This window comes from Chlorocebus sabaeus, chromosome 27, assembly GCF_047675955.1.
Source record: "Chlorocebus sabaeus isolate Y175 chromosome 27, mChlSab1.0.hap1, whole genome shotgun sequence".
In the NCBI taxonomy this organism is placed as follows: Eukaryota; Metazoa; Chordata; class Mammalia; order Primates; family Cercopithecidae; genus Chlorocebus; species Chlorocebus sabaeus.
This window is the reverse complement of record NC_132930.1, coordinates 42,869,359-42,890,574: the sequence shown is the minus strand read 5'-3', so window position 1 is coordinate 42,890,574 and position 21,216 is coordinate 42,869,359. Positions and strand designations below refer to the sequence as shown.

Here is a 21,216-nt window from a genome sequence, read left to right as displayed (position 1 = left end):
CAGTCACCCCAGGACCTCCTGTCCATCCTTCAAGGTACAGGTGTGACCTTGCCCAGGCAGCCTGCTCTGAGCCCTGCAGACCAGAGTTAGCCACAGCCTCCCCTGTGCTCCATTGCCCGTGGCTGCGCATGACGGGGCATGAGCAGGGAGCTCTCCCGGCTGTTGCAGGAGTTTGCAGGCCCCTCTCCAGTGGGCCCAGAGCCACTCCATAGCCATCTTTGTCTTCCCAGTGCCTGGCTCTGAGAATCTGCCACAAACCTGGAAGAATGTTTGTTGAATGAATGAAATAATGAACCAAATGAATGAGAATCTCCTCTTCCAGTGGTCAACAAAAGAGGAAATTGAGGCCAGAGAGGTTAGGAGATGTGCTCCGGGTAACACAGGCAGTGCAAGTAGAGATGAATGCCAGCTCTCTTGACTATAGTCAGCACCCATGGGTGCCCAGCCATGCCTGCCCACACACAAACATGCAGCCCCGTTCCTGGGGACAAGCCAGCAACACCCCTGCCAGACCAGCTCCGCTCCTTATGTGCGCGGGCAAGACGCAGCTCCCACGGTAAACACAGCCGGGGCTGTTTTCCACGGTCCCTCCAGGCTCTGCCTATGGGATTTGCTCTCAGTCCCTTGGCACCAGGTCTGAGTCTCCCTCTGCAGCTCTGCCCAGCCTGGTCTCTGCAAGGCCAACCTCCTCTGACCCTTCCTTTCCCTCACAGCCTTCAGAGGTCCCTTCTGGTCCAAATCATTGCACAGCAGAGATGGAGTCCTGGAGGCCAAGAGGCATGTTCAGGGCCATTTGTTGACTCGGTCCATAGGCAGAACTTGAATCCAGAGCCCTAGGCTCCCAGTCTCTTGCTCTTCTCTTTGCCCAAGGGGTACAGGACTCCTTCAGAACTAGAATAGGGGTGAGAAAAGAGAGCAGAATTTTGTCAAAGTGCCTTCATAGTCCTTGAGATCCACTACAGACCTGATATCTGGGGGTTAAGTGAGATAAAATTGAAAGCAGGCTGGGTACGGTGGCTCACGCCTGTAATCCCAGCACTTTGGGAGGCCGAGGCAGGCAGATCACAAGGTCAGGAGATCGAGACCATCCTGGCCAACATGGTGAAACCCCGTCTCTACTAAAAATACAAAAATGAGCCAGGTGTGGTGGCGCATGTCTGTAGTCCCAGCTACTCAGGAGGCTGAAGCAGGAGAATCTCTTGAACCCGGGAAGTGGGCCGAGATCACACCACTGCACTCCAGTCTGGTGACAGAGCAAGACTCCATCAAAAAAAAAAAAAAAAAAAAAAATCGAAAGCAGAGTTCCAGGTTGTGAAAGTATCAAATAGCAAATGCAGCTGGTGTCACCCTGGAAGGTCAGCTGTCTGTCTGCTGAGGGGACATCATAGCAGCGGCCCACCTTCCAAGGGCTGCTCCCCATTCTCATAGGCCATGGAGCTAGAATTGAAATGTTCACTGGGGTTGGAGAGACCGACTTACAATGACCAAACTCACAGAGAATGATGTATACACTGGAACATTAATTTTTAAGTTTCCTATGAGAAATAGAACTATTACGCAGGTTGAAATATCTGATGGATGACCAAAAACTTGTCAGCATATTCTCTCCTTATAGTAGAATTATCTGGAAAATCAAATTTTTTCATTCATTTCTTTATCTGTCACTTGAGTGCCCAGAGTGAGAGCAGGGAGAGTTATTATAATAATGTCATTGGACGGATTCATTCATCTCCTATAAGGATGTGCTTCTGGGCCCGGACATGCTTCCGTGGACCAGGGTGTCCCTGACAGACCTTTTGAAAGTGAAAAAAAAGTATGATGTGTTTCAGAAATTCAGAGAACTCCAGGCTGCAGAGTGATCCCCAGGGGAGGAGTTGGGGGAGGCTGGGCTGATGGGAAGCCATGGGGAGGAGTGGGGAGAGGCTGGGCTGATGGGAAGCCATGGGGAGGAGTGGGGAGAGGCTGGTCTGGATGGGAGGTCACAGGCACCTGTGCCCCGGCGGGGTGTCTGCATCTTGGTTCTTAGTGGAGAGCAGGGTGGGAGTGGCGTTGGCAGCTCCTCCTACTGGTAGCCAGGCAGGAAGCGGATCCAGTGCTGCTTGCTTGATGGACAGTAACTCTCGATTCAGAGGACACAGATGGAATTTCTGATGGAGGCCTTTGGGCTCTGGATAGGAGCCCAGGAGGACTGCCAGGATGGTTGAGGAGACTCTGATGGGCTGGAGGTGGGAAGTGCCAGAGCAGCAAGGGACAGGTCTTGGGAACTCCAGCCAGGCAGTGGAGGGCTGATGTACCTTCCAGGAACAGGAGGGTCCTGGGCTCCTGGTGCCCACAGTGTCCTGAGACGCTCCCATTCTCTGGCCCCTACCTTTGGGACGGGGGCATGGGCTGGGCTAGGGTCCCAATTGGACAGGCTGCCTTCATTTATCCAGCCAAGCCACGCTGCCCTCCGACTCGCACGCTCTCCCTGGATCTGCTTACTCCACCTTCCCAGCATCCCGCTGCAAGGGTCCACAGGGGACCCTGAGCCTCAGCACGTCCCAGGGCTGTTGAGGGGGTGGGGGCTGGGCCTCGGGCTGGGGCCACTAAGCTCTACCCTTTCAGGAGGAGGTGGCGTGGCCTGGTGCCCATGCAGGCAGCAGTCGGTGAACACCTCCCCTCCCTGCACGTGACTGAATCATTGTATTTCCATTTTCTTTGCTTGTCCTGGTTTGGGTGGGTGGTGGAAATTGAGCCTCAGTCAGTTCAGCCCCAGTGCCCTTTCCACAGGCATGTGGCGATGGGCTGGGGGCCATGGGTGCTGGCGCCGCCATCTGTGCTGGCATCTGCTGTTGTACCATCCTGGTCACTAGCATCCATGGGTCACCCTTGTATCCGCCCTGGCTTCCTTCCTCCTGCTGTGCTGATTCTCTCCAGCTCAGGTGCCTGTTCTGGAGATGGAGGGAATCCCACGAGGTCAGGCTGGCCATGGCAAAGGTCACTCTTCCTTCTGCTGGGAACACAGGTCTTGCCACCTCCCTGATGTTAGCTGGAGATGGGCCATCAGGGAAGGCAGGCTCCGGCTGTTCTCAGATTCCTAAAACCTCTCTGGAGTTCTTAATTCCACCTTGTCCCCTGGACGCCTTGAGTGAGCAGGGCTCAGGGCACCTTGCTGGGCCTGTTTTGCTTCCTCTCCTATGCCCCCACCGACCCCTAGCCCCAGGGGGCCTTTTATTTTTCCTGTGTTTTGCCTGGACCTAGTCTGTTGATATTCACAAGCGTGAAATGAGACACCTTTGCTGTCTGTACTCGGTTACCCCGTCCCTGAGACCTTGGAGGCAGAGGCCCGGGTACCAAAGGAGAGGAGAAGAGGGGTGCCGGGGCTCACCTGGGTCACAGCACTGGCTAGGATGGCAGCTGGCTCTCCTGCCCACCCCTAGGGTCTGACCTGAGGTCCAGTCTATAAACAGAAGTTCCCATCAGAGAACAGAGGACTCCCGAGGTTCCTGTGCCCCTGGGGGATGGTTTCCTGTCCTCTCTCTGGGCACGGAGATTCACCAGCAGATGATGACACCTTCATTCTCAATAATTACCCATCTCATGAACTTAGCACTTGCCCTTCACCTGCCTAAGCCACCTGTCGTCTTCGGCCAGGTGGAGGCTGCTGTCCCCCCATGGGGCTCTGTGAGGTTTGAATAAGACCCCATGTCAGATGCCTGGCACCGCACCTGTCACACACAGGCACCCAACAGCTTTTGTGGCACCTCTAAGCAAACCCTCAGTTTTACTCCCCTGGGATCAGCCAGGGGCCTTGGGCACACTAGCAGGGGAGAGTCATCCAGTTGGGGCAAAGAGGTAGGTGACCTAGTAAGGAAGATGCTAATTTTACCTCCTCTCGCCCTGCTGTTTCCTCCTCCTGCCACCTCCTGCTTTCCTCTGGGTATTTGTCAACGAGATCTAGTTGCGGGCCTTTGGAAATGGAATCTGGTCTAAAAAAGGGGCAGTCATACTCAGATGATTGAAGAATTGTCCCTCAAAACCCTGAACTCCCCCAATTCATTAAATCTGCAAATCCCCAAGCCTAGGCCTCCAAGGATCCAGGCAATTATTTTCTCTTTAACTCCTGCCTTTATGAAACTTAGAATATTCCCCTAAAGGTCTCTGTGGGGAGAGAGGCAGGGCTCGGGAGAGTGTAGCACAAGCCTTCATCTGTCGCTTCCTCTGTGTCACTGGCATTTAGTGGACGTTCCTTCTCATCTCAATCTGGTGGACTCCTACAAAGAACATATTGGTCCTGTATTTCTGTTCCGCAGATGGAGAGGGTGAGGCTCAGAGAACTCAACTGATTTGACCAGGATCATGGAATCAGTGAGTGGCAGAGCCAGGACTCGGTCTGAGAAAGCCCAGCTCTGCCTCTCACACAGCCCCTCTCCACCAACAGAACCTCAGTCTCGCATTGAAGGAGCCTCTATCTAATGAGGAGACACCTGACTCTAAACCCAGGGGCAGTAAAAGGCATTCATTCAAAGCGCTGAAAATAAGCAGAGAGGAGAGAGAGACAGATTGGAGGAGGAGGAAGCACTCAGGCCAGGCCTTGAAGGACAGAAAGCAGGATTTAACAGCTGGAAGGATGGAGTGAAGGTCTCAAGGCTGCGAGACCTGCTTGGGCACAGGCACGGGGGTGGGAGAGTCCATGGTGCTTGTAGCCACAGCAGTGTTGATATGGGCAACAGCAAAGTGCTCTAAGAGCACCGTTCAGGAGCAGGCATTGTGCCTGGTACCGAAGGCTCCCAGGAGTGCTGGTGTGATCCGGTCACTACCAGAAGACGGCTGAGCCATTACCCATGTCCCCGAGTATTAGGCCCTGCACCAGTCAATTCAGGTTAGAGGGGACCCTCACAGAGCCCAGGTGCGGCTGCAGCACAGGAGGGGCTGTGTGAGAGGCAAGTGGCTGAACTCTGCCAGGTGGAGTCAGGGAAGGCTTCACAGAGGAGGCAACATTTGACTTGGGCCTTGACATCTATGTAGAAGTTCACCAGAGACCGAAAGAGAGGGCAGGCCCCTTCCAGACATGGAGATGGCCTCCTATACCTGGAGGAAGAGTGTGACCAGGGTGTTGGAAGTGGAGACAGGGAAGACAGTTACCACAGCAGCACTGCACACAGGCCCCTGCCCCCTCGGAAACACCCAGGAGGAAGCGAGATCCAGGCTGCTGGTCTGGAAACAACTCTCACCTGCCTTGAAGATGCAGCAGTTGTTCTTGCTCAACCACCTGGGGGCCGTGGGCCAATCCGTTGAGTGATCGTTGCCATCTCACTTCTCACCCGCCCCGTGCAGTGCGGAACCAGGAGGACACTGGTCTGTGCGGTGGTGCACTCAGACTCCAGCCCAACCTGAATTCCTGGGTGATTGAATCAGGGGCCCCAGGGGAGACATCAGAGCGCTGGATGTCCTCATTAAAATGTTTTTTAATAGCGGTTTCTAAAGCACTTTTATTACCGTCTCCATTTGGAGATTTAATTTGAGAAAAGGAAATGGAATCATTTTTCTGTGCCCGTGTTTCCTAAGAGCAAAACCAATTCCTGTTCTCCTTTGAGCATCCTGGAGAGAAGAGGAAGGAGGCCTTCACGCACACAGGCAGGGCTGGTCCTACACAGAATGCAGTTTTTTCGGGGAGGGGTGATGGCCCTGCTTGGCCCAGTTGCAGTCCTCCGTGCAAGGCTGTCCCTCCAGTGCCACGCGGAATAACTGCCAAGATGTCTTTTCTTGCAGACAAGCCACCACCTGGACATCAAGTCTGAGATGACGGCAGCTCTAAGAGGTCAGTGTGATTTTTGATCAGGAAAAGCGTGTGTACTCAGAAAAAGTCCAGGCCAGCAGGACGCTGTGACTGGTGGGCCGGGGGAAGATGCCCACTGTCACGTTCATGCTACTAAAAGGAATGGGACCCACTTCTCCCTCCCCCTTTCCTGTGTGGCGTTGTCTTCTTATTTCACAATGAGAACACACTGGAAAAATACAAACGTTCAAATTCCTCAGTGCTAGAGTTTCACTCCTGGAAACTCATCCTAGGTAGATAATTCTGTATGTGGACAGACTCTGTGGACAGGCATGTTCCTGCCAGTGCATCTACGATAGTGAAAAATTGGGGGAAACCCTCAATATTGTTAACGAGCCCATATAATCAGTGAAATACAACATAGTCATTAAAATGGTACTGAAAAACGCCATGCAACAGTATGGGAATTACCATGTTCTACTAAGTTTAAAACTGTTAGGATATGGGCCGGGCGTGATGGCTCGTGCCTGTAATCCCAGCACTTTGGGAGGCCGAGGAGGGCAGATCACAAGGTCAAGAGATTGACACCATCCTGGCCAACATAGTGAGACCTCGTCTTTACTAAAAATACAAAAATTAGCCAGGTGTGGTGGTGGGCGCCTGTAGTCCCAGCTACTTGGGAGGCTGAGGCAGGAGAATTGCTGGAACCCGGGAGGAGGAGGTTGCAGTGAGCTGAGATCATGCCACTGAACTCCAGCCTGGTGAAAGAGCGAGATTCCACCTCAAAAAAAGAAAAAAAAGCTGTTAGGATATGGAATGTTTCGTATAATTATAACTGTATGATTCTATGTGCACGTCTGGGTCTGATCTGCAACTTAGGCTAGGACAGCAACTAAAGTTCTAGCCATGGTTACTCAGAGAGATGGTAACATGAGTGTTTTTTTTTTTTTTTTTTTTGGTTCTGTTATTTTTATTATTCATTTATTTATTTATTTTTGAGATGGAGTCTCGCTCTGTCCCCCATGCTGGAGTGCAATGGCGTGATCTCAGCTCACTGCAACCTCCACCTCCTCGGTTCAAGCAATTCTCCCACCTCAGCCTCCCCAGTAGCTGAGATTACAGGCACCCACTATCATGCCTGGCTAATTTTTGTGTTTTTGTAGAGACAGGGTTTCTCCATGTTGGCCAGGCTGGTCTGGAACTCCTGACCTCATGTGATCTGCCTGCCTTGGCCTCCCAAAGTGCTGGGATTACAGGTGTGAGCCGCGGCACCTGGCCTATTTTTATTATTAAAAAGAAAAGCCACTACCTGACCAGACAGAATTTTCCTGGGCCTTCTTTTACTTTTTTTAATTTCAATAGTTTTGGGGAAACAGGTGGTATTTGGTTGGGTCTTGTTTAAGCGCAGCTTACTACCCTCAGCGTGGGGGTGGAATGGGGGTCCTAAGGATTTGTTTAGTGTTGTGTTTGGATCAGGTGCTTGATAAAAACATGTAGAACGTCTGGATGGTGTTACCTTTAAGACTGAGCTGCTGTTGAGATCTGTTCATCTAGTGGTTCTTATTTCTAGAGTCTAGTGGTTCTTATTTCTAGATTCTATTCTTGCCAGCTGTGTGGTCTTAGATGAGTTCATTAACCTCTCTGAGCCATACACTCTTTAACAGGAGGAAAACACGACCTTCCTCTGGAGTGTCTGGCCCCTGGCACATAGCATGATGTCAGTACACAACCAGAGAAACCTGTTCTCAGTCTTTGACGCCTCAGGATGGGCCTGTCCTTCTCTACCTTGGCCTTCTGTCCCTACACCCTGACTTGGCACCTGTTCTCACAGTTGGAGCCGCACAGATCCCAGCTGGTCTGCTTCCGTCACTAATTTTCTCTCTGTGGCCCCAGGCAAGTCTCCTCCCTTCTCTGGCTCAGCTTCATCCCCTTTCAAAGAAGGACATGTACTAGACCGACTGGGTGATTTTTTCACTGGACATGTCTGGAGGGCCACCATGTGCCAGATCCCACATAGCTGTTTCTGGGCTTACGAAGCTAAGCCGGCTTGTGCAGGCTGTGGTCACTGCGTGGAATGAGCTTGCAGCCAGGTAGGGGAAGGCGAGGCAGGCAGGCAGTTTTCTGGGATGTTCCAAGATCATGAGAGCACCATCAGAGGCATGTGGGTGAGGTGCTTGGAGAGCTCAAAGGCGTCTGAGAGGGCCTCTGCCCCGGGGCATGGGATCTAGGAATGATCTGGGCATGGCTAGAGAGTGAAGAAGGTTATGGCAGGGCCCAGACACTTGTAGACTTTTCACCTAGGTTCCTGGGTGGAGGCTTGACTGAGAATTTTCCCTTCCAGCTCAGACATACCTCTTGAATCCTGAAATGGACAGTGTCTTCCAAAGCTCATCGTCTTCAGAGTCCTGGCCTGTTCCCGAGCCGGAGTGGCCAGCACGGACAGCCCAACTGGATTCTCTGAAGGTGAGAAGGCACCTGTCACCTCATTTCCTAAATGAACTTTGTTATTGAAAGTACAACACATGTACAGCTTAGCAAATTATCCAAGCGATATACACCTGGAAAGACAGCTCCAAGTCAAGAAATGGAACACAACTCACTCCCCAGCAGCCCCCCAGGTTTCACCCTCAGTCTCTTTCTATGATCTCATTTCAATGTTTGTTTTTGGTCAAATCATGTGTCCTAGGTCTGGTGACTTTTTTTTTTTTTTTTTTTTTTTTTTGAGGAGTCTTGCTCTGTTGCCCAGGCTGGAGTGCAGTGGCACGATCTCAGCTCACTGTAGCCTCTGCCTCCTGGTTTCAAGCGATTCTCCTGCCTCAGCCTCCCAAGTATCTGGGATTACGGGTGCCCAATACCACACCCAGCTAACTTTTGTATTTTTAGTAGAGATGGGGTTTCACTCTGTTGGCCAGGCTGGTCTCAAACTCCTGACCTTGTGATCTGCCCACCTTGGCTTCCCCAAGTGCTGGGATTACAGGCGTGAGCCACCACTCCCGGCTGTCTGGTAACTTTTAGTGGATGCTGGACATCATGTATGAAACATTGACGATACAATTTGAGGCCTGACAGTATCTCCATCCACAGAGGACTTCCTTTGTTCTGGTCAGGGCAGATCATCTTCCTCACATCAGGGCTGAGTCAACGAGGAGTTCCAGTGCTCAGGAGGTCTGCTGCGTTTCTGGTTCTTGCTCACTCCTAGGGCATAAAAGCCTGTCGAGTATTTCAGAGCCCTTTCCCCTGTCGGACCCAAGAGGCTGCTCAGAGCTCTCCTTAGCTTTTCACCTTCTCAGTTGGCTCTTTCCTGCACAGGCCCTGCCTTCACCTCAAAGGGAAATACGTCCTCAAGTGTCCTGCTCACTTTTCTTGGCTTCTATTCTGTTTTCAGTTTGGGTCCCACAAGTCCTCATACACTTGGTAGCTCTCAGATGGCTCGAGACAAATGCTTTGCTACAGTCCCCCCTAGCTTTTCTAGTTGCGCTTACTGCAGGTTTGGTCCTGAAGATCCTAATCAGTCATTGCCAGAGCAGCACTCCCCTCTGTCTTCCCAGAGAAAACTTATTTTACTTATGAGCTTTGGGGTCTGGCAGATCTGAGTTCAAGTCCCAGTCCTACCCCTTTTTAGTTCCGTGTGATGTTGGGCAAGTACTTCCTCTGCCTGCACGTAACTCTCAGCTGTGAAATGCAGCTGCCTGCCTGTTACTGTTAGGAGGGGAAATCAGGCAGGCAGAGCTGAGTGTGTGCCTGGCACATCAGAGGTGCTCACAGAAAAAAAAAAAAACAAAAACAAAAACAAAAAAAAAACCAGAAAGCAGCCGTTACTCAGAAGGAAAACTGCTCTTATTTTATTTCAGCTGATTGTATTTTTTCTCCCTTCTTTTATCCCTATGGCTTCTTTCCTGCCTCCATGATTACATTAATTCATTTTATCTAAAAGATGAAAGAGACAATAATATTTACCTCGCAGGCTTGTTGGGACAGTTCAGTGAAATCATGTATATGAAGTATTTATTACAGTGCCTGGAATCAAAAATAGGGGAGGTATTCAAAAAAAATGATAGCGATTGTTATTGACCTTAAACTTTTTTTTCCTGACTGGTAAATTTCATTTTAAATGACTTCTTATCTAGGAATAAAACAAAGTTTTGATCATTCCTAGGTTAATTACCTCTGATTTTTAATTTTGATCTACCTTATCAGCAGCGGGTAGAAGATATTCTAGGCAGCCTGGGTGCAGTGGCTCACGCCTGTAATCCCAGCACTTCGAGGGGCCGAGGTGGGCGGATCACTTGAGATCAGGAGTTTGAGACTAGCTGGCCAACATGGTGAAACCCCGTCTCTACTAAAAATACAAAAATGAGCTGGGCATGGTGGTGCATGCCTGTAGTCTCAGCTACTCGGGAGGCCGAGGCAGGAGAATTGCCTGAACCCTGGAGGCTGAGGTTGTAGTGAGCCAAGATCGTGTCACTGCACTCCAGCCTGGGCAACAGAGCGAGACTCCATCTCAGAAAGAAAGAGAGAAAGAGAGAAAGGGAGAGAGAGAGAGAGAGAGGGAAGGAGGGAGGGAGGGAGGGAGAAAGGAAGGAAGGGAGGAAGGAAGGAAGGAAGGAAGGAAGGAAGGAAGGAAGGAAGGAAGGAAGGAAGGAAAGAAGGAAGGAGAAAGAAGGAAAGAAAGAGAAAGAAAGAAAAGAAAAAGCAGGAAAGAGAAAGAAAGAGAAAAAGAAAGAAAGAAGGAAATAGAAAGAGAAAGAGAAAGAAAGAAAGAAAGAAAGAAAGAAAGAAAGAAAGAAAGAAAGAAAGAAAGAAAGAAAGAAAGGAAAAGAAAAGAAAGAAGGAAAGAGAGAGAGAAAGAAACAGAGAGAAAGAAAGAAAGAAGAAAAAAAAAAGAAGAAAACATTTTAGGTGAAGGGAACACTTGCAAAGAGATGGGAGGGTGAGTGCCCATGAGGCATTTGGAGGCATGGCAAGCAACATCGCTGGAGCATGAAGTATGAGGAGGTAGAGAGGAGATGAGAAGAGGATAATGACGACAGTGATGGCAACAGCAGCGAAATAGAAAACACACCCAAATCTTACTGCGCCAGCATTGGCTCATCCAGTCCCACAAAGGGCTCACCAAACAGATATCAGCATCAGCTCCACTTTACCTGTGAGAAAAGATGAGGCACAGAGGGGGCAAAGTTCACCCAGCTCATAAGCAGCTGGGCTAGGCTGGGCTCCCAACCCAGGGCGCCTGGTTCCCTCTGACCCTCTGATCGTTACATGGCCAGATGGTGTGTGACCTGGATGGGGCGGGGTTAGGGGGAGAGGAACAGTCCCCTCCTCCCTCCCTCAAAGTTCCAATCTGGAGCTCAGTGTGAGAACAAACTCTCCAGTGTCTGCTCTCGGGATATTGGCCAGAAACCTGTAGCAAAGCTTCTGAGGAAGTAGGTGAAGTAACATGTTGCATGAACGGATAAACCAAAAACGCATCTCAATACCCTTATGGTTCCAAGTTTGTCAGGTGTTCTTCAGCTTTTGTCAAAGTCATCACCACAAACACAGAATCCCACTGGACTGGAAATGCTATGGACTTGAAATGATTTCCTCTGTTGGAAATCATTTCAAGTCCATAGGGGACTTCCGTTTCTTTGCAGCAAGATGGCAGAATGTCAATTTAAACATTTTCCCCATGCTTTGCATGGTACCTGGCCCACAGGAGGCCTTCAGAAGCACTTGTTGGGTGAGTAGTTAGCCAGAGACAGGGGCCATCAGGCTTTTTCTCTGGAAGGCGCACGGCACCTGCCCCTGGTTCCCAGCACTGCATTTTTGCTGCAGTCTTAGTTCTGTCCAGTCATCATGAGCATCTGGGAACACAGCTTCTTGCCTTGGGCAAAAACAGACTGCAAGCCACATATCTGGGCTGGTTTTGGGGAAGAGCTTCCCATGCTGAAAACAAACTTGTTAAATAATGACACCAGGAGATTCGTGATCTACAAGGAAAATGAGGCATGGAGTTTTGAAGGGCAGTAACTAAATTTGTCACATGTCACACAATTCTATTACTGTATGGTTGAGCTTAGCGAAAAAAGGAGAAGAGAGCTTAAGAGTACACAAACATGTCCTGAAAAGGCTGACAAATCTTTAGTGAATGAGGAAATGTTTAGCCCTCTGTAATGTCAGCCTCATCCTATCACTCACCCACTGAAGATCCAACACTGCATCCCGGGGTTCAGCTGTTACTGTGGTGGGGGTTCATACAGGCTTGAGAGCCATATGGCCTGAGTTCAAATCTTGCAGCAGGCTGCTATTAGCTGTGTGGCCTTGGGCACATCACTTCACCTCTCTGGGCTTCTGTTGCTTCATCTGTATGATGGGATAATAATAATAGCACTTATCTCCTTGGTATTTTGTAAAGATGCAATGAATCAATACATGGAAAGCATTTGGAAGGATACATCGTAAGAACTCAGTAAACTGTTGTAGATCGCACCCCAGGAAATTGCCAATATTATACTACTCTTTCCCTCAAAAACAGTAGTTTCATATTGCTTAAACTATCATTATTATTATTATTATTATTATTTTTTTTTTTTTTTTGAGATGGATTCTCCCCCTGTTGCCCAGGCTGGAGTGCAGAGGCACGATCTCGGCTCACTGCAACCTCTGCCTCCCAGCTTTGAGTGGTTCTCCTGCCTCAGCCTTTTGAGTAGCTGAGATTACAGGCATGCACCACCACACCCAGCTAATTTTTGTATTTTTAGTAGAGACAGGGTTTTACCATGTTGACCAGGGTGGTCTTGAACTCCTGACCTCAGGTGAGCCACCCACCTCAGCCTCCCAAAGTGCTGGGATTACAGGCATGAGCCAGGCCGAATATCATTATTATTATTATTATTATTATTATTATTATAAGATGGAGTCCAGACTCTATGCACACATTAGTCAGCCCAGAATGACCTTGCGTTTTAAACACATAACAGAATCCTGCTCCTCCCCAAAAGCTGAGCTCAGACACTACCTCCGTGAGGCCTTCCCAGATCTTCAGTGTGCAATCGTCACTTCTGTCCTGGAGGCTTCGTCAGCACCGTGGGTCTCTCTTTGGGATTGAATACTGCAGCATAATATCGAGTTTATGTGTCTGCCTCTCCCACTGGATTGGAAGTGCTTTGAGGGCAGGGACAGGGTCAGGCTTGCCACATAATGACCGCCGATTCCCTGCCTCTGCTGTCCAGCCTCTTCTTCAGCCGTCTTCCACCGGCAAGGCAGAAGGCCCTGCACATTGCAAACCTGCGGCTGCTCTTGCCTCCTGGGACTGGTGGAGAAGTTGGCTCTATTCTGCAGATCTGTCTGGCAAGGCACAGACACACCTGACACACCCTTTAGAGGAAGGAGAAGAGGCATTAGCAGGACTCACATGTTACCTGGTGAGGCGGGTCCTTCCTGTCGTTTGCAGAAAAGGTGCCTGAGAGGTGTGAGATGCTGGTCCTGAAGGAATCACAGGCACAATAGTGACTGGAAAGGAGACATAGAAAGAGTGGAGATTTGAAATCAGATGGGCTTAGCTTTAAACTCTGAGCCTGCCACTTCAGAGCTAATGCATTCAGTGAAGGTATTTAGAATCTCTTAAAACTGTTAAGTGGATTTTCATCTATAAAGTGGGCCTGATGATAGCTTGTTGGGGGAACTAAGTGAAGGCAAGTAAGATGGCACATTTGGGGAAAGCCCTGAGATGTGCTGGGCATGAGGTTTGCAAACAGCAAGACATTAGTTCCTCTTCCAAGGGAAGGTCACTTTCTCTTGTCACTGGGAAGCAGAAAATTTATAGAGGACATCCACTCTACAGGACTCTTGACTGTATTGTTAGGCACCTGCCGCATGACGTGGAGGGGGAGTCTCACGCTGCCCCAATCTCATTTTCTGACCCAGAACACAGTGAGGACAGCGTGTGTCTCACTGAACTGTCACCAAAGGAAGTGAGCCAATGTGTGAAGAGTATTTGGTGCCAGGCACAGAAAGTGCCCCGTAACTGTTAGCTATCCTTGTCGTCTCTTCCTTTGATTAAATGTGTGAACGGAGGGGCTTTTACAAACATTGGGACGCAGAGACCATTTCACTGTCCTCTTGCCTGCAGCTCCCTCTGTCCTTGGTGTCCACGCTTGATCCTGGAACGTGCCTGGCAGCGGTCACTGTGGAACCAGGACTCTCCACACAGCGTCTGCAAGAGAAAGGCGGAATGCCCTGTCCTGCCCTCCAATCCGATGACGCCCCAGCACCCTCCGAGCTCCTGAGCCCAGCGAGGATCCTGGCTTTTCACCAAGAGCTTAGACAAAGCATTTGCAGCAATTCCCAGGTCCATAAATCACCGCTGGAGTTATAAATGTAATAGGGCCACTCATTCTCCGGAGCCATTTCATAGACTCCATAAATATTTGAAGCAGAACCTTCAGAGAGTGCTTTAAGAAATTGGTAGCAATCAAAGTCCTCATTCAGTGGCAAGTGGTTTTGCCTTCGGCTTAGGGATTTTGTGTTCAATGTCAGAGCCTGAGAGAAATGCTGGCCTGTGCCTGGCAAATTCTGAGGAGTCTGGCTTCAGCAATGTCGAGGCAGCAGAGGAACTATTTACTGTACCAAAGCCTGTTCAATGTTTGGCCCAGAGGTTCTCAACTGGGCGCTGGTTTAGCCCCCAGGGAAAATCTGGCCGTGTCTGGAGACGTTTTGGGTTCTTACAGCTGGGACGCTGCTACTGGCATCTGGTGGGTAGAGGCCAGGGATGCTATGAAACATCCTATAACACCCAGGCCAGCCTCCTGCGGCAAAGAATTACAGCCTGAGGTTCGCCGGTGCTGAGGCCGAGAGCCCAGGACGGATCTCGCAGCTCTGAACATGATCAGCCATGGAGAATTGTTTTGTGATTTTTCTGCCCCTGGGGTCCTTCCCATGTTTTAAAGGATTTTTTTTGTCTACTAAGTGAAATCCCTAGCTGAAATCATTACATATTTTACATTTAAACACATTAAAACCAACCAGAACTTTCTAATCAGTCCATTCACTCCAAAAATGTCTGTCCATATCCACTGGATGCCAGGCCACGTGGTATGTAGGAGAAGAGATGAGTCAATGTTGATCCCAGCTCCAGGACCTCACAGGACAATGGGAGAGATACTCTTGTGAGTAAATCAGCACGCACACAAGTGTCACATGTGCCCTGAGCGACAGGATGAAGGCAAGGGTCAGTTCTACTTGGCTTGGGAGAATTGGAAGTAAGCCACAAAGGAATGGCTGAGCAGCGTCCTGTGGGTGAGGTGGGAAGGGTGCTGCCATATGAGGGAACGCATGTGCAAAGGCCCTGAGGTATAAAACTGAACTGCGGATGTGCCCCTGGAGGGGAAGTGGGCAAAGCATGCACCTGTCAAGCCAGCTACAAGCAGTCACTGCCTCGTTCCCATCCAGCACCCCTTCCTTCCCCCGAGAACAAAGACTCATGCCCCGAATCAGGTGGGTGACCCAGGAGAAGAGCACTTCCATCCTGAGGGCAGCCCCCCAAAAAGAGAGTCCGGGGGGCTTGGATGACACACACCAGACCCTGACCCAGGCTCACTCACTAGAGATGCCACCTCTCTCTTTGGGAAGGGGCCAAGGAGGGGCTTAAGGAAAAGCCCAAAGCCACTACCTCTCCAATTCTGTCCCCTCCTGGAAGTGGCTGTCCCTTCCTGGAAGGACAAACAAGGACGAGGACAAGGAACTGAGGGCTCCCCAGGAAGTGTCAAAGTGCGTAGATTTATTTTAACGTAGGTTAGCTTTTTGTTTTGAAATGAAAATTACACAAAGTTCCCACAGACTCCTCCCCGGGCTTCCCTTGATGTTAACATCTCATGTGACTTATGTTGTACAATTATAGAAACTAGTGGGTTTTATTTTGAGGAAAATTGGGGAGCCATTGAGACGTAAGAAAGGCAGCCTCAGCACATTGAGTTCCACCCTTTAAATTCGTTTATGGGGTTTTCTGATGGGTTAGCACATTCATCCATGTATTCCTGGATTGATTTACCCACAGATCTGTCTATTTATTTATTCAATATGCATTTAGTGACTGCTGTGCGAGTGTCTGGCTAGATGCTGCTGGGGAAGAAGTAAAGATGATGCTGTCCACCTAGGTTTTCAGGGACCCCCCTGGAGACCCTGTGGCCCCGTTACCACCCCTCAAGGAATCCCCAGATTGAAAACCACTGCAGTGATCCCTTTGTCGGTTCGACCACCCCATGGCTTCCCTATAATTTCCAAGCAGGAAGTGACCTGCAGCACTGGTTTGGTGATCCGCCTTCTACCTCCCTCTGTATTTTGGGACAACGTCATTAGCTTTGAGCATCAGGAACATGACGGAGAGAGGACAGAAACCCGGTACAGTTGAGGACAGCCAGCTGAGGCCTTGCTGAGCCAGCGAGATGCAGCGTGGTGCCACCACATCTGGTCTCCAGGACTCCCAGGAGCTCAGACGTCCGGCGTCTTGTCACTTCATGCTCCCCCCTGCTGCACTCACGTGCTGGGCCTGGGCAGAAAGGCAACCCAGGAAATCCATTAAAGCAAGCCAAGATGACCTTTGCAGCTTAACCCAATGATTCCCTAGTAAATCATGTTTCCAAGGCAGAAGCCACTTATTCTCTCAGGCCGTGAATTCCCATCTGGGTCTACCTAGCACTTTGGGTCGGCTGAAGCTTTGTGCCGTGGCTCCCTGGGACACTTTTACAGTGCAGGATGGCGGACTCCTGCATTCCCCTTACGTGGTCTGTAGACCCCAGCCCTTGGAAGGGCACACAGTGACTCCTTGCCACCCATCAGATGCTCCAGGGCAGGACCTGCTCTGACGACCCAGCGGGTTCAAGCAGGAACTTGGCACACAGGAGCTGGTCTCAGGCTGCCCCACGGCAGGGAATGACTCTACGAGTGACCTTGAGGCCTCTGGAGACCAGCCAGACATCCAGTCTGGCTCTGCAGCAGAAAACAATTTGTCACACCACTGTCAGCAAACAACAATGGTGGACTTCCCTGGAGGCGGAGTCCTAAACCCTGCAAGGTAAATGCACCCCTCCCCCACTGCACAAAGGGGCCCCACCTCGGCTTTTAAGCAAATCAGAGGAGAGGGTTGGCGTGGCCCGAGGCCAAGCAGCAGAAGCATTAGAGTAAGGTCCCTCCCTGCTGCCTGGCTCATTTTCCTGTGCTCCTGGGAGGCCTTCTGCTTGAGCCGCAAAGGAGTTCTGCTCAGCAGATGTTTCTCTGAGTATTTGTCAGGACAGGTGAAGGCCTGGGGTCTAATCACAGGAGTCTCACTCCAGGTTCCTGTCCTCCAGAGTCTGCTCTGACTGAGTGACATGAACAGGGACAACACAAGGCCCAGGAGCCATGGAGTGGGCAGCTGACCAGTGAGCAGTCAGGGAGGGCTTCCTGGAGGAAGTGTCCTCTGAGTTGAGCCCTGGAGATGAGTAGGGATCAGCCTGGGAGAGGAGGCCTCCAAGCTAGGAGAAATCATGAGCAAAAGCCCAGGTGGGGTTGGGGTAGGAAATGGTGGTAGAGATACATGGCTTTCTGTAATCCTGGAGTGGAAGGTTCCAGAAGGAAGACATTGCCTTTTTTGTGATCCTACTGTGTGACCCTCTCTGATGTTCCCACAATGAGGAAATCACTTAACCACACACTTCTCACAACCTGTCCCCGTGGTTATATGCATGACTGTGTATCTGAGGGTAAATTGCTAAGAGGGAATTGTGGGTCAGAGGAGGTTAACGTTTGTCTTTTTGCGGCCTTGACCAAACTTGACTCCTCACCTCTCTTTGAAGTTGTAGCAGTTTTTGAATCTACTTGCAGAGCTTGGGGGTGCCTGTGGCCCCCAACCCTGCCAGCACCCACCTGTGATGTGTGGATTGGGCTCTTCACTGACAGGGATGCTTCTGAGTAGAGGAGATGGGAGTTAGCAAGCAGGTGTTTGCTTCCTGCCTCCACTGGAGGGGCCAGCTGCGTTTCTATCTGCAGGTGCTCACAGGCAGGAGTGATCTCAGCTGGGAGACTGGGATCTGGCTGCCGGAGATGACTGATAGAGCACTGGGCAGTTTGGAGGCTGGTGAGGGGCTGAGAAGTGGCCTTTGGGCTGAGCCAGGAAGGTTGCTATGGTCCTGCGTTCCTATCCCCATCCACCACACAGCAGCTGTAGACCCTCTGCCTAGGCCCCTTCAGGCCTGGCTTCCTCTTGGGAAAATGGAAATTACAGCCCTGTGACATCATCTTATCTCATGGAGCCTTGAAAGGTATCACGTGGCCAGTGCCCGGCGGTGGCATTCACAGCCCAGGTGTGTGACCACCCCTCGTCCTTTCCCCTGTAACGCTGGAGGCAGGTGACCCAGAAGCCAAGCACACACCCCCGCCTGGCTTTGCATCCCAGCTCTTCCCCTTACCCCGCCTCTCCCCGCCTCGGTGATCTCGTCTGTAAAATGGGGATGCCTGCCTCCAAGGGCAGTGGTAAGGCGTGAGTGAGTAAGCATCTATGAAGTGCTCAAGGGGGGGCCCTGTGACATGCTTAGAGCTACGGAAGTGCCGCCACTGCTTTATCTCCATGCGTGTCATTTTTAAAAAACATAATGAAAAGAAATCACTTAAGGTGCAGGTGGGAAGGAGAGGTAGGGGCGGGCGCTCAGAGGGAGACACGCTCACAGCTGAAGAGCTCAGGAGGAAGACAGCAGGGGTCAGAGGGAACCAAGGCTGCTGCTTCGGGCCTGTGCACAGGGCAGGTCAGCGGAGGTCTGCAGGGGTTCTAACGAGCCTGTCCAGAGGTTTCCTTCTCAGCTTTAATCCTGAAAGTAACAGGAGTTCAATGCCTGTGGCTGCTGAGGCTTCTCTCGGGTCTCTCCCAGCCAGCATCTCTGGTCCGTTCCACTGGTCCGTCTTTTCTGGAACAGCCTTTCCCTTGGATTTGAGGGTTGTTTTGTCTGGGCCTTCTGGAGGTGGGCTGATCTGGGCATCTTCTGTTTCCTAAATGTCCACGTTTGTTCATCCGGAAGAATTTGCATCCCTGCTGCTTGGGCCAGTACCTTTTACTTGATTCGACCCTTTTTAAAATGAACGAATCGAATACAGGCTGGCACGTGACGCTCCAGAGCCCTCTCCTCTCCATGCACTGCCTGCCCAGGGAAGCCTAGGTGGGCGTGGAGGTCAGCTTTGCTGCCTGGAGCTGATCCCCCTCCCCCATCCTCCCAGCCCATCTTTTCTCCTCTCCTTTCCCTCCCAACACATATCAACTCCCTCCTCTGCTACAGAACCTCAGCCCATTGCTCCCTGGGGCCCTCGAGCCATGGCTCTGTCTGAGTGGCTGAGAGTAATTTAGCATTGGGCAGCAGGTGCAGGGCTGAGGGCAGGGGTGGGAGGAGCTGGGCCCCCAGCTGCTGCTGCTTCCCCATGCCCAGCCCCGGGGCTGGGTTCCTAGTGTTTGCTGGACACTGGACCAGACCCCAGATCAATACTCCACCCCCAGCCTGACACACACAAGGGGACACTGCAGACGGGAGCCTAGAGTAGCCACTCCCCATTGTCACTGATAGCCCATCCATGGCACACACACTGACTGCTCTGGGCCTACTGTGTGCTGCTGCTGTCCTGGGAGCCGGGGAGACAGAGCCAGGTCTTAGCTTGACTGCTGGGGGGGGCTCACTGTCAGGCAGCAGGAGCCAAAGAGGCATCAACCCCGCTCTTCCAGAGCTACTGTGTCTGGTGGTTCAGGTTGTGTCCTAAGCAAGGCACTTGGCCCAAGGGCAGGACGGGCTGAAATCCAGTCGTACTCTTGGGCTGTGCCTGACTGGAGGAAACAATGCCTTTTATAAGTTCTTACAGAGGCTGCCTCGGTCATCGTGGCCAAGCCCTGCCACCTATGTCCACCTGGAGCGGGCATCTTTTTGCAATTCTGCACAAAGGACTGTGTGGCCCAGCACAGTGTTTTTTGCTGACTCAGACCTAGCGGTGCTGAGTCAGCAGCCTGGGGTGGGCAGGTCTTGGAGTCCCCGAGGCCTCCCAGCAGGGCCCTCCAGCTTGTACAGTGCCAGGGGGGCTGGACCTGCCCCCAGGCGCCCTCCTGCCAGACTCAGGAGGCTGGCACTCTCCCAGGACCTGGCCTGCGAATAGCCGTGCTGTGGGATAGTGGGACAGTGCTCTCGGCTCACTGGTGGGATTAGGATACTGCTGTCACTGAGTCCTGCCTTTTGTCCCCAGATAGTCCCAGCACCTGCATCCTGGGTCCTCCTTTAGGAAGTTACTGTGACTCCACCCATGCCCAGCTTGAGGCCAGTTAGTACAAGGACCCAGGGCAATGGGGATGATTGTGGAGCTTCTGCTTCATAACTGTGTGTCTCTAGGTGAGTCATTTAACCTCTCTGTGTAAGTCAACTGTAGCCTCAATATTGCTGTGTAGCAAACCAGCCCAAACTCAGTGACTCCCAACCATTTTTTCTTACTCTGCGGTCTACAGCTTGGTAACGGTTCGGCTGACCACGCTGCGCTCAGCTGGGAGGCTTTGCTTCAGGCAGAGGACTGGGATGCAGGCCCGCCCATGCCACGGGAAGTCGTGTGAACATCAGTGGGGTGGGGACTCACACTCCTCTGCCATGGCAGGAGGAGGAGGAACTGACGGCATCCAGCCTCCTGCCTCTCACAGTGGACCTAGCACACCCCATGCAGGACAGGGGTCAAGACCAGAAGCAGCCACCTGAGAACAGTGCTCATCACAGAGGAGGCTCCCAGCAGCTTTCGGCTCCCTTTGGCTCTTCCTTGAATACCTTCACAATGGCATAAAATATTTCCAGGCAAAACCAAAACTTACGATAGGGAATTCAAGTGGAGTCAGGGGTGGACGCACACAGCCGGTGCCAAAACAAGTCGTTCTTGGAGGCGGGAGTGCCCGGTGCCGGTAACTGTGCATGTCCAGGACCTCTCTGAGCGTGCTCCTTCCTCTTCTGGAAACCTGGCTTTGCTTCTGGCTTCTCCCTGAGGATCTAAACAGAGATGTGCAAAAAAGAATGATGGAGGCCTCAAAGGAGCCAGCCAGTTTCTTTCTTTAGCACTTGGCCTTTTAGGTGGCTTGGAATATCTCCCCCCAAGTTCCCTTAAGGCAGGGAAGTGGTGAGGGAAGGGGTGGATGGAGTGGATGGAGGTCCCCAGCCAAGGACCTTCCACCTTTCCACCCGCAGCCAGGTGGGGAGCGGTGGTCCCTTGACTGTGCCACCCAGAGCCAGAGACCAGCCCCGCTGCTTCTGAGGAGGGGCCAGTCAGTGCTCACGCGCTTCACCCTGCTCCCTCTCTCTCGAGGCACCTGCTGTCCCCACTGCCAGCCCTTCTAGGATTCTGGGGTGCAATTCGGCTGGCTTCTCATTGGCTTTCTGTGCAAAATCAGTAGAGCAAAGAAAGCTGAAAAGTAGCTTAACTTCTTTTCTCTCCTCCTCCTTATC

General features: G+C 51.4%; 1 protein-coding gene across 2 annotated transcripts in view; it reads left to right on the top strand.

The window, feature by feature from the left end:
- Window positions 1-21,216, top strand: part of C27H4orf50 (chromosome 27 C4orf50 homolog) — a 125,248-nt gene that overhangs the window by 48,826 nt on the left and 55,206 nt on the right. For both annotated transcript variants that reach the window (XM_038008724.2, XM_008017955.3), the window contains exons 11-13: window positions 5,752-5,800; window positions 8,100-8,221; window positions 13,869-16,808. In XM_038008724.2, coding sequence (XP_037864652.2) covers window positions 5,752-5,800; window positions 8,100-8,221; window positions 13,869-14,114 — 417 coding nt within the window. In that variant the 3' untranslated portion in view covers window positions 14,115-16,808. The remainder of the gene's footprint in view (window positions 1-5,751; window positions 5,801-8,099; window positions 8,222-13,868; window positions 16,809-21,216) is intronic.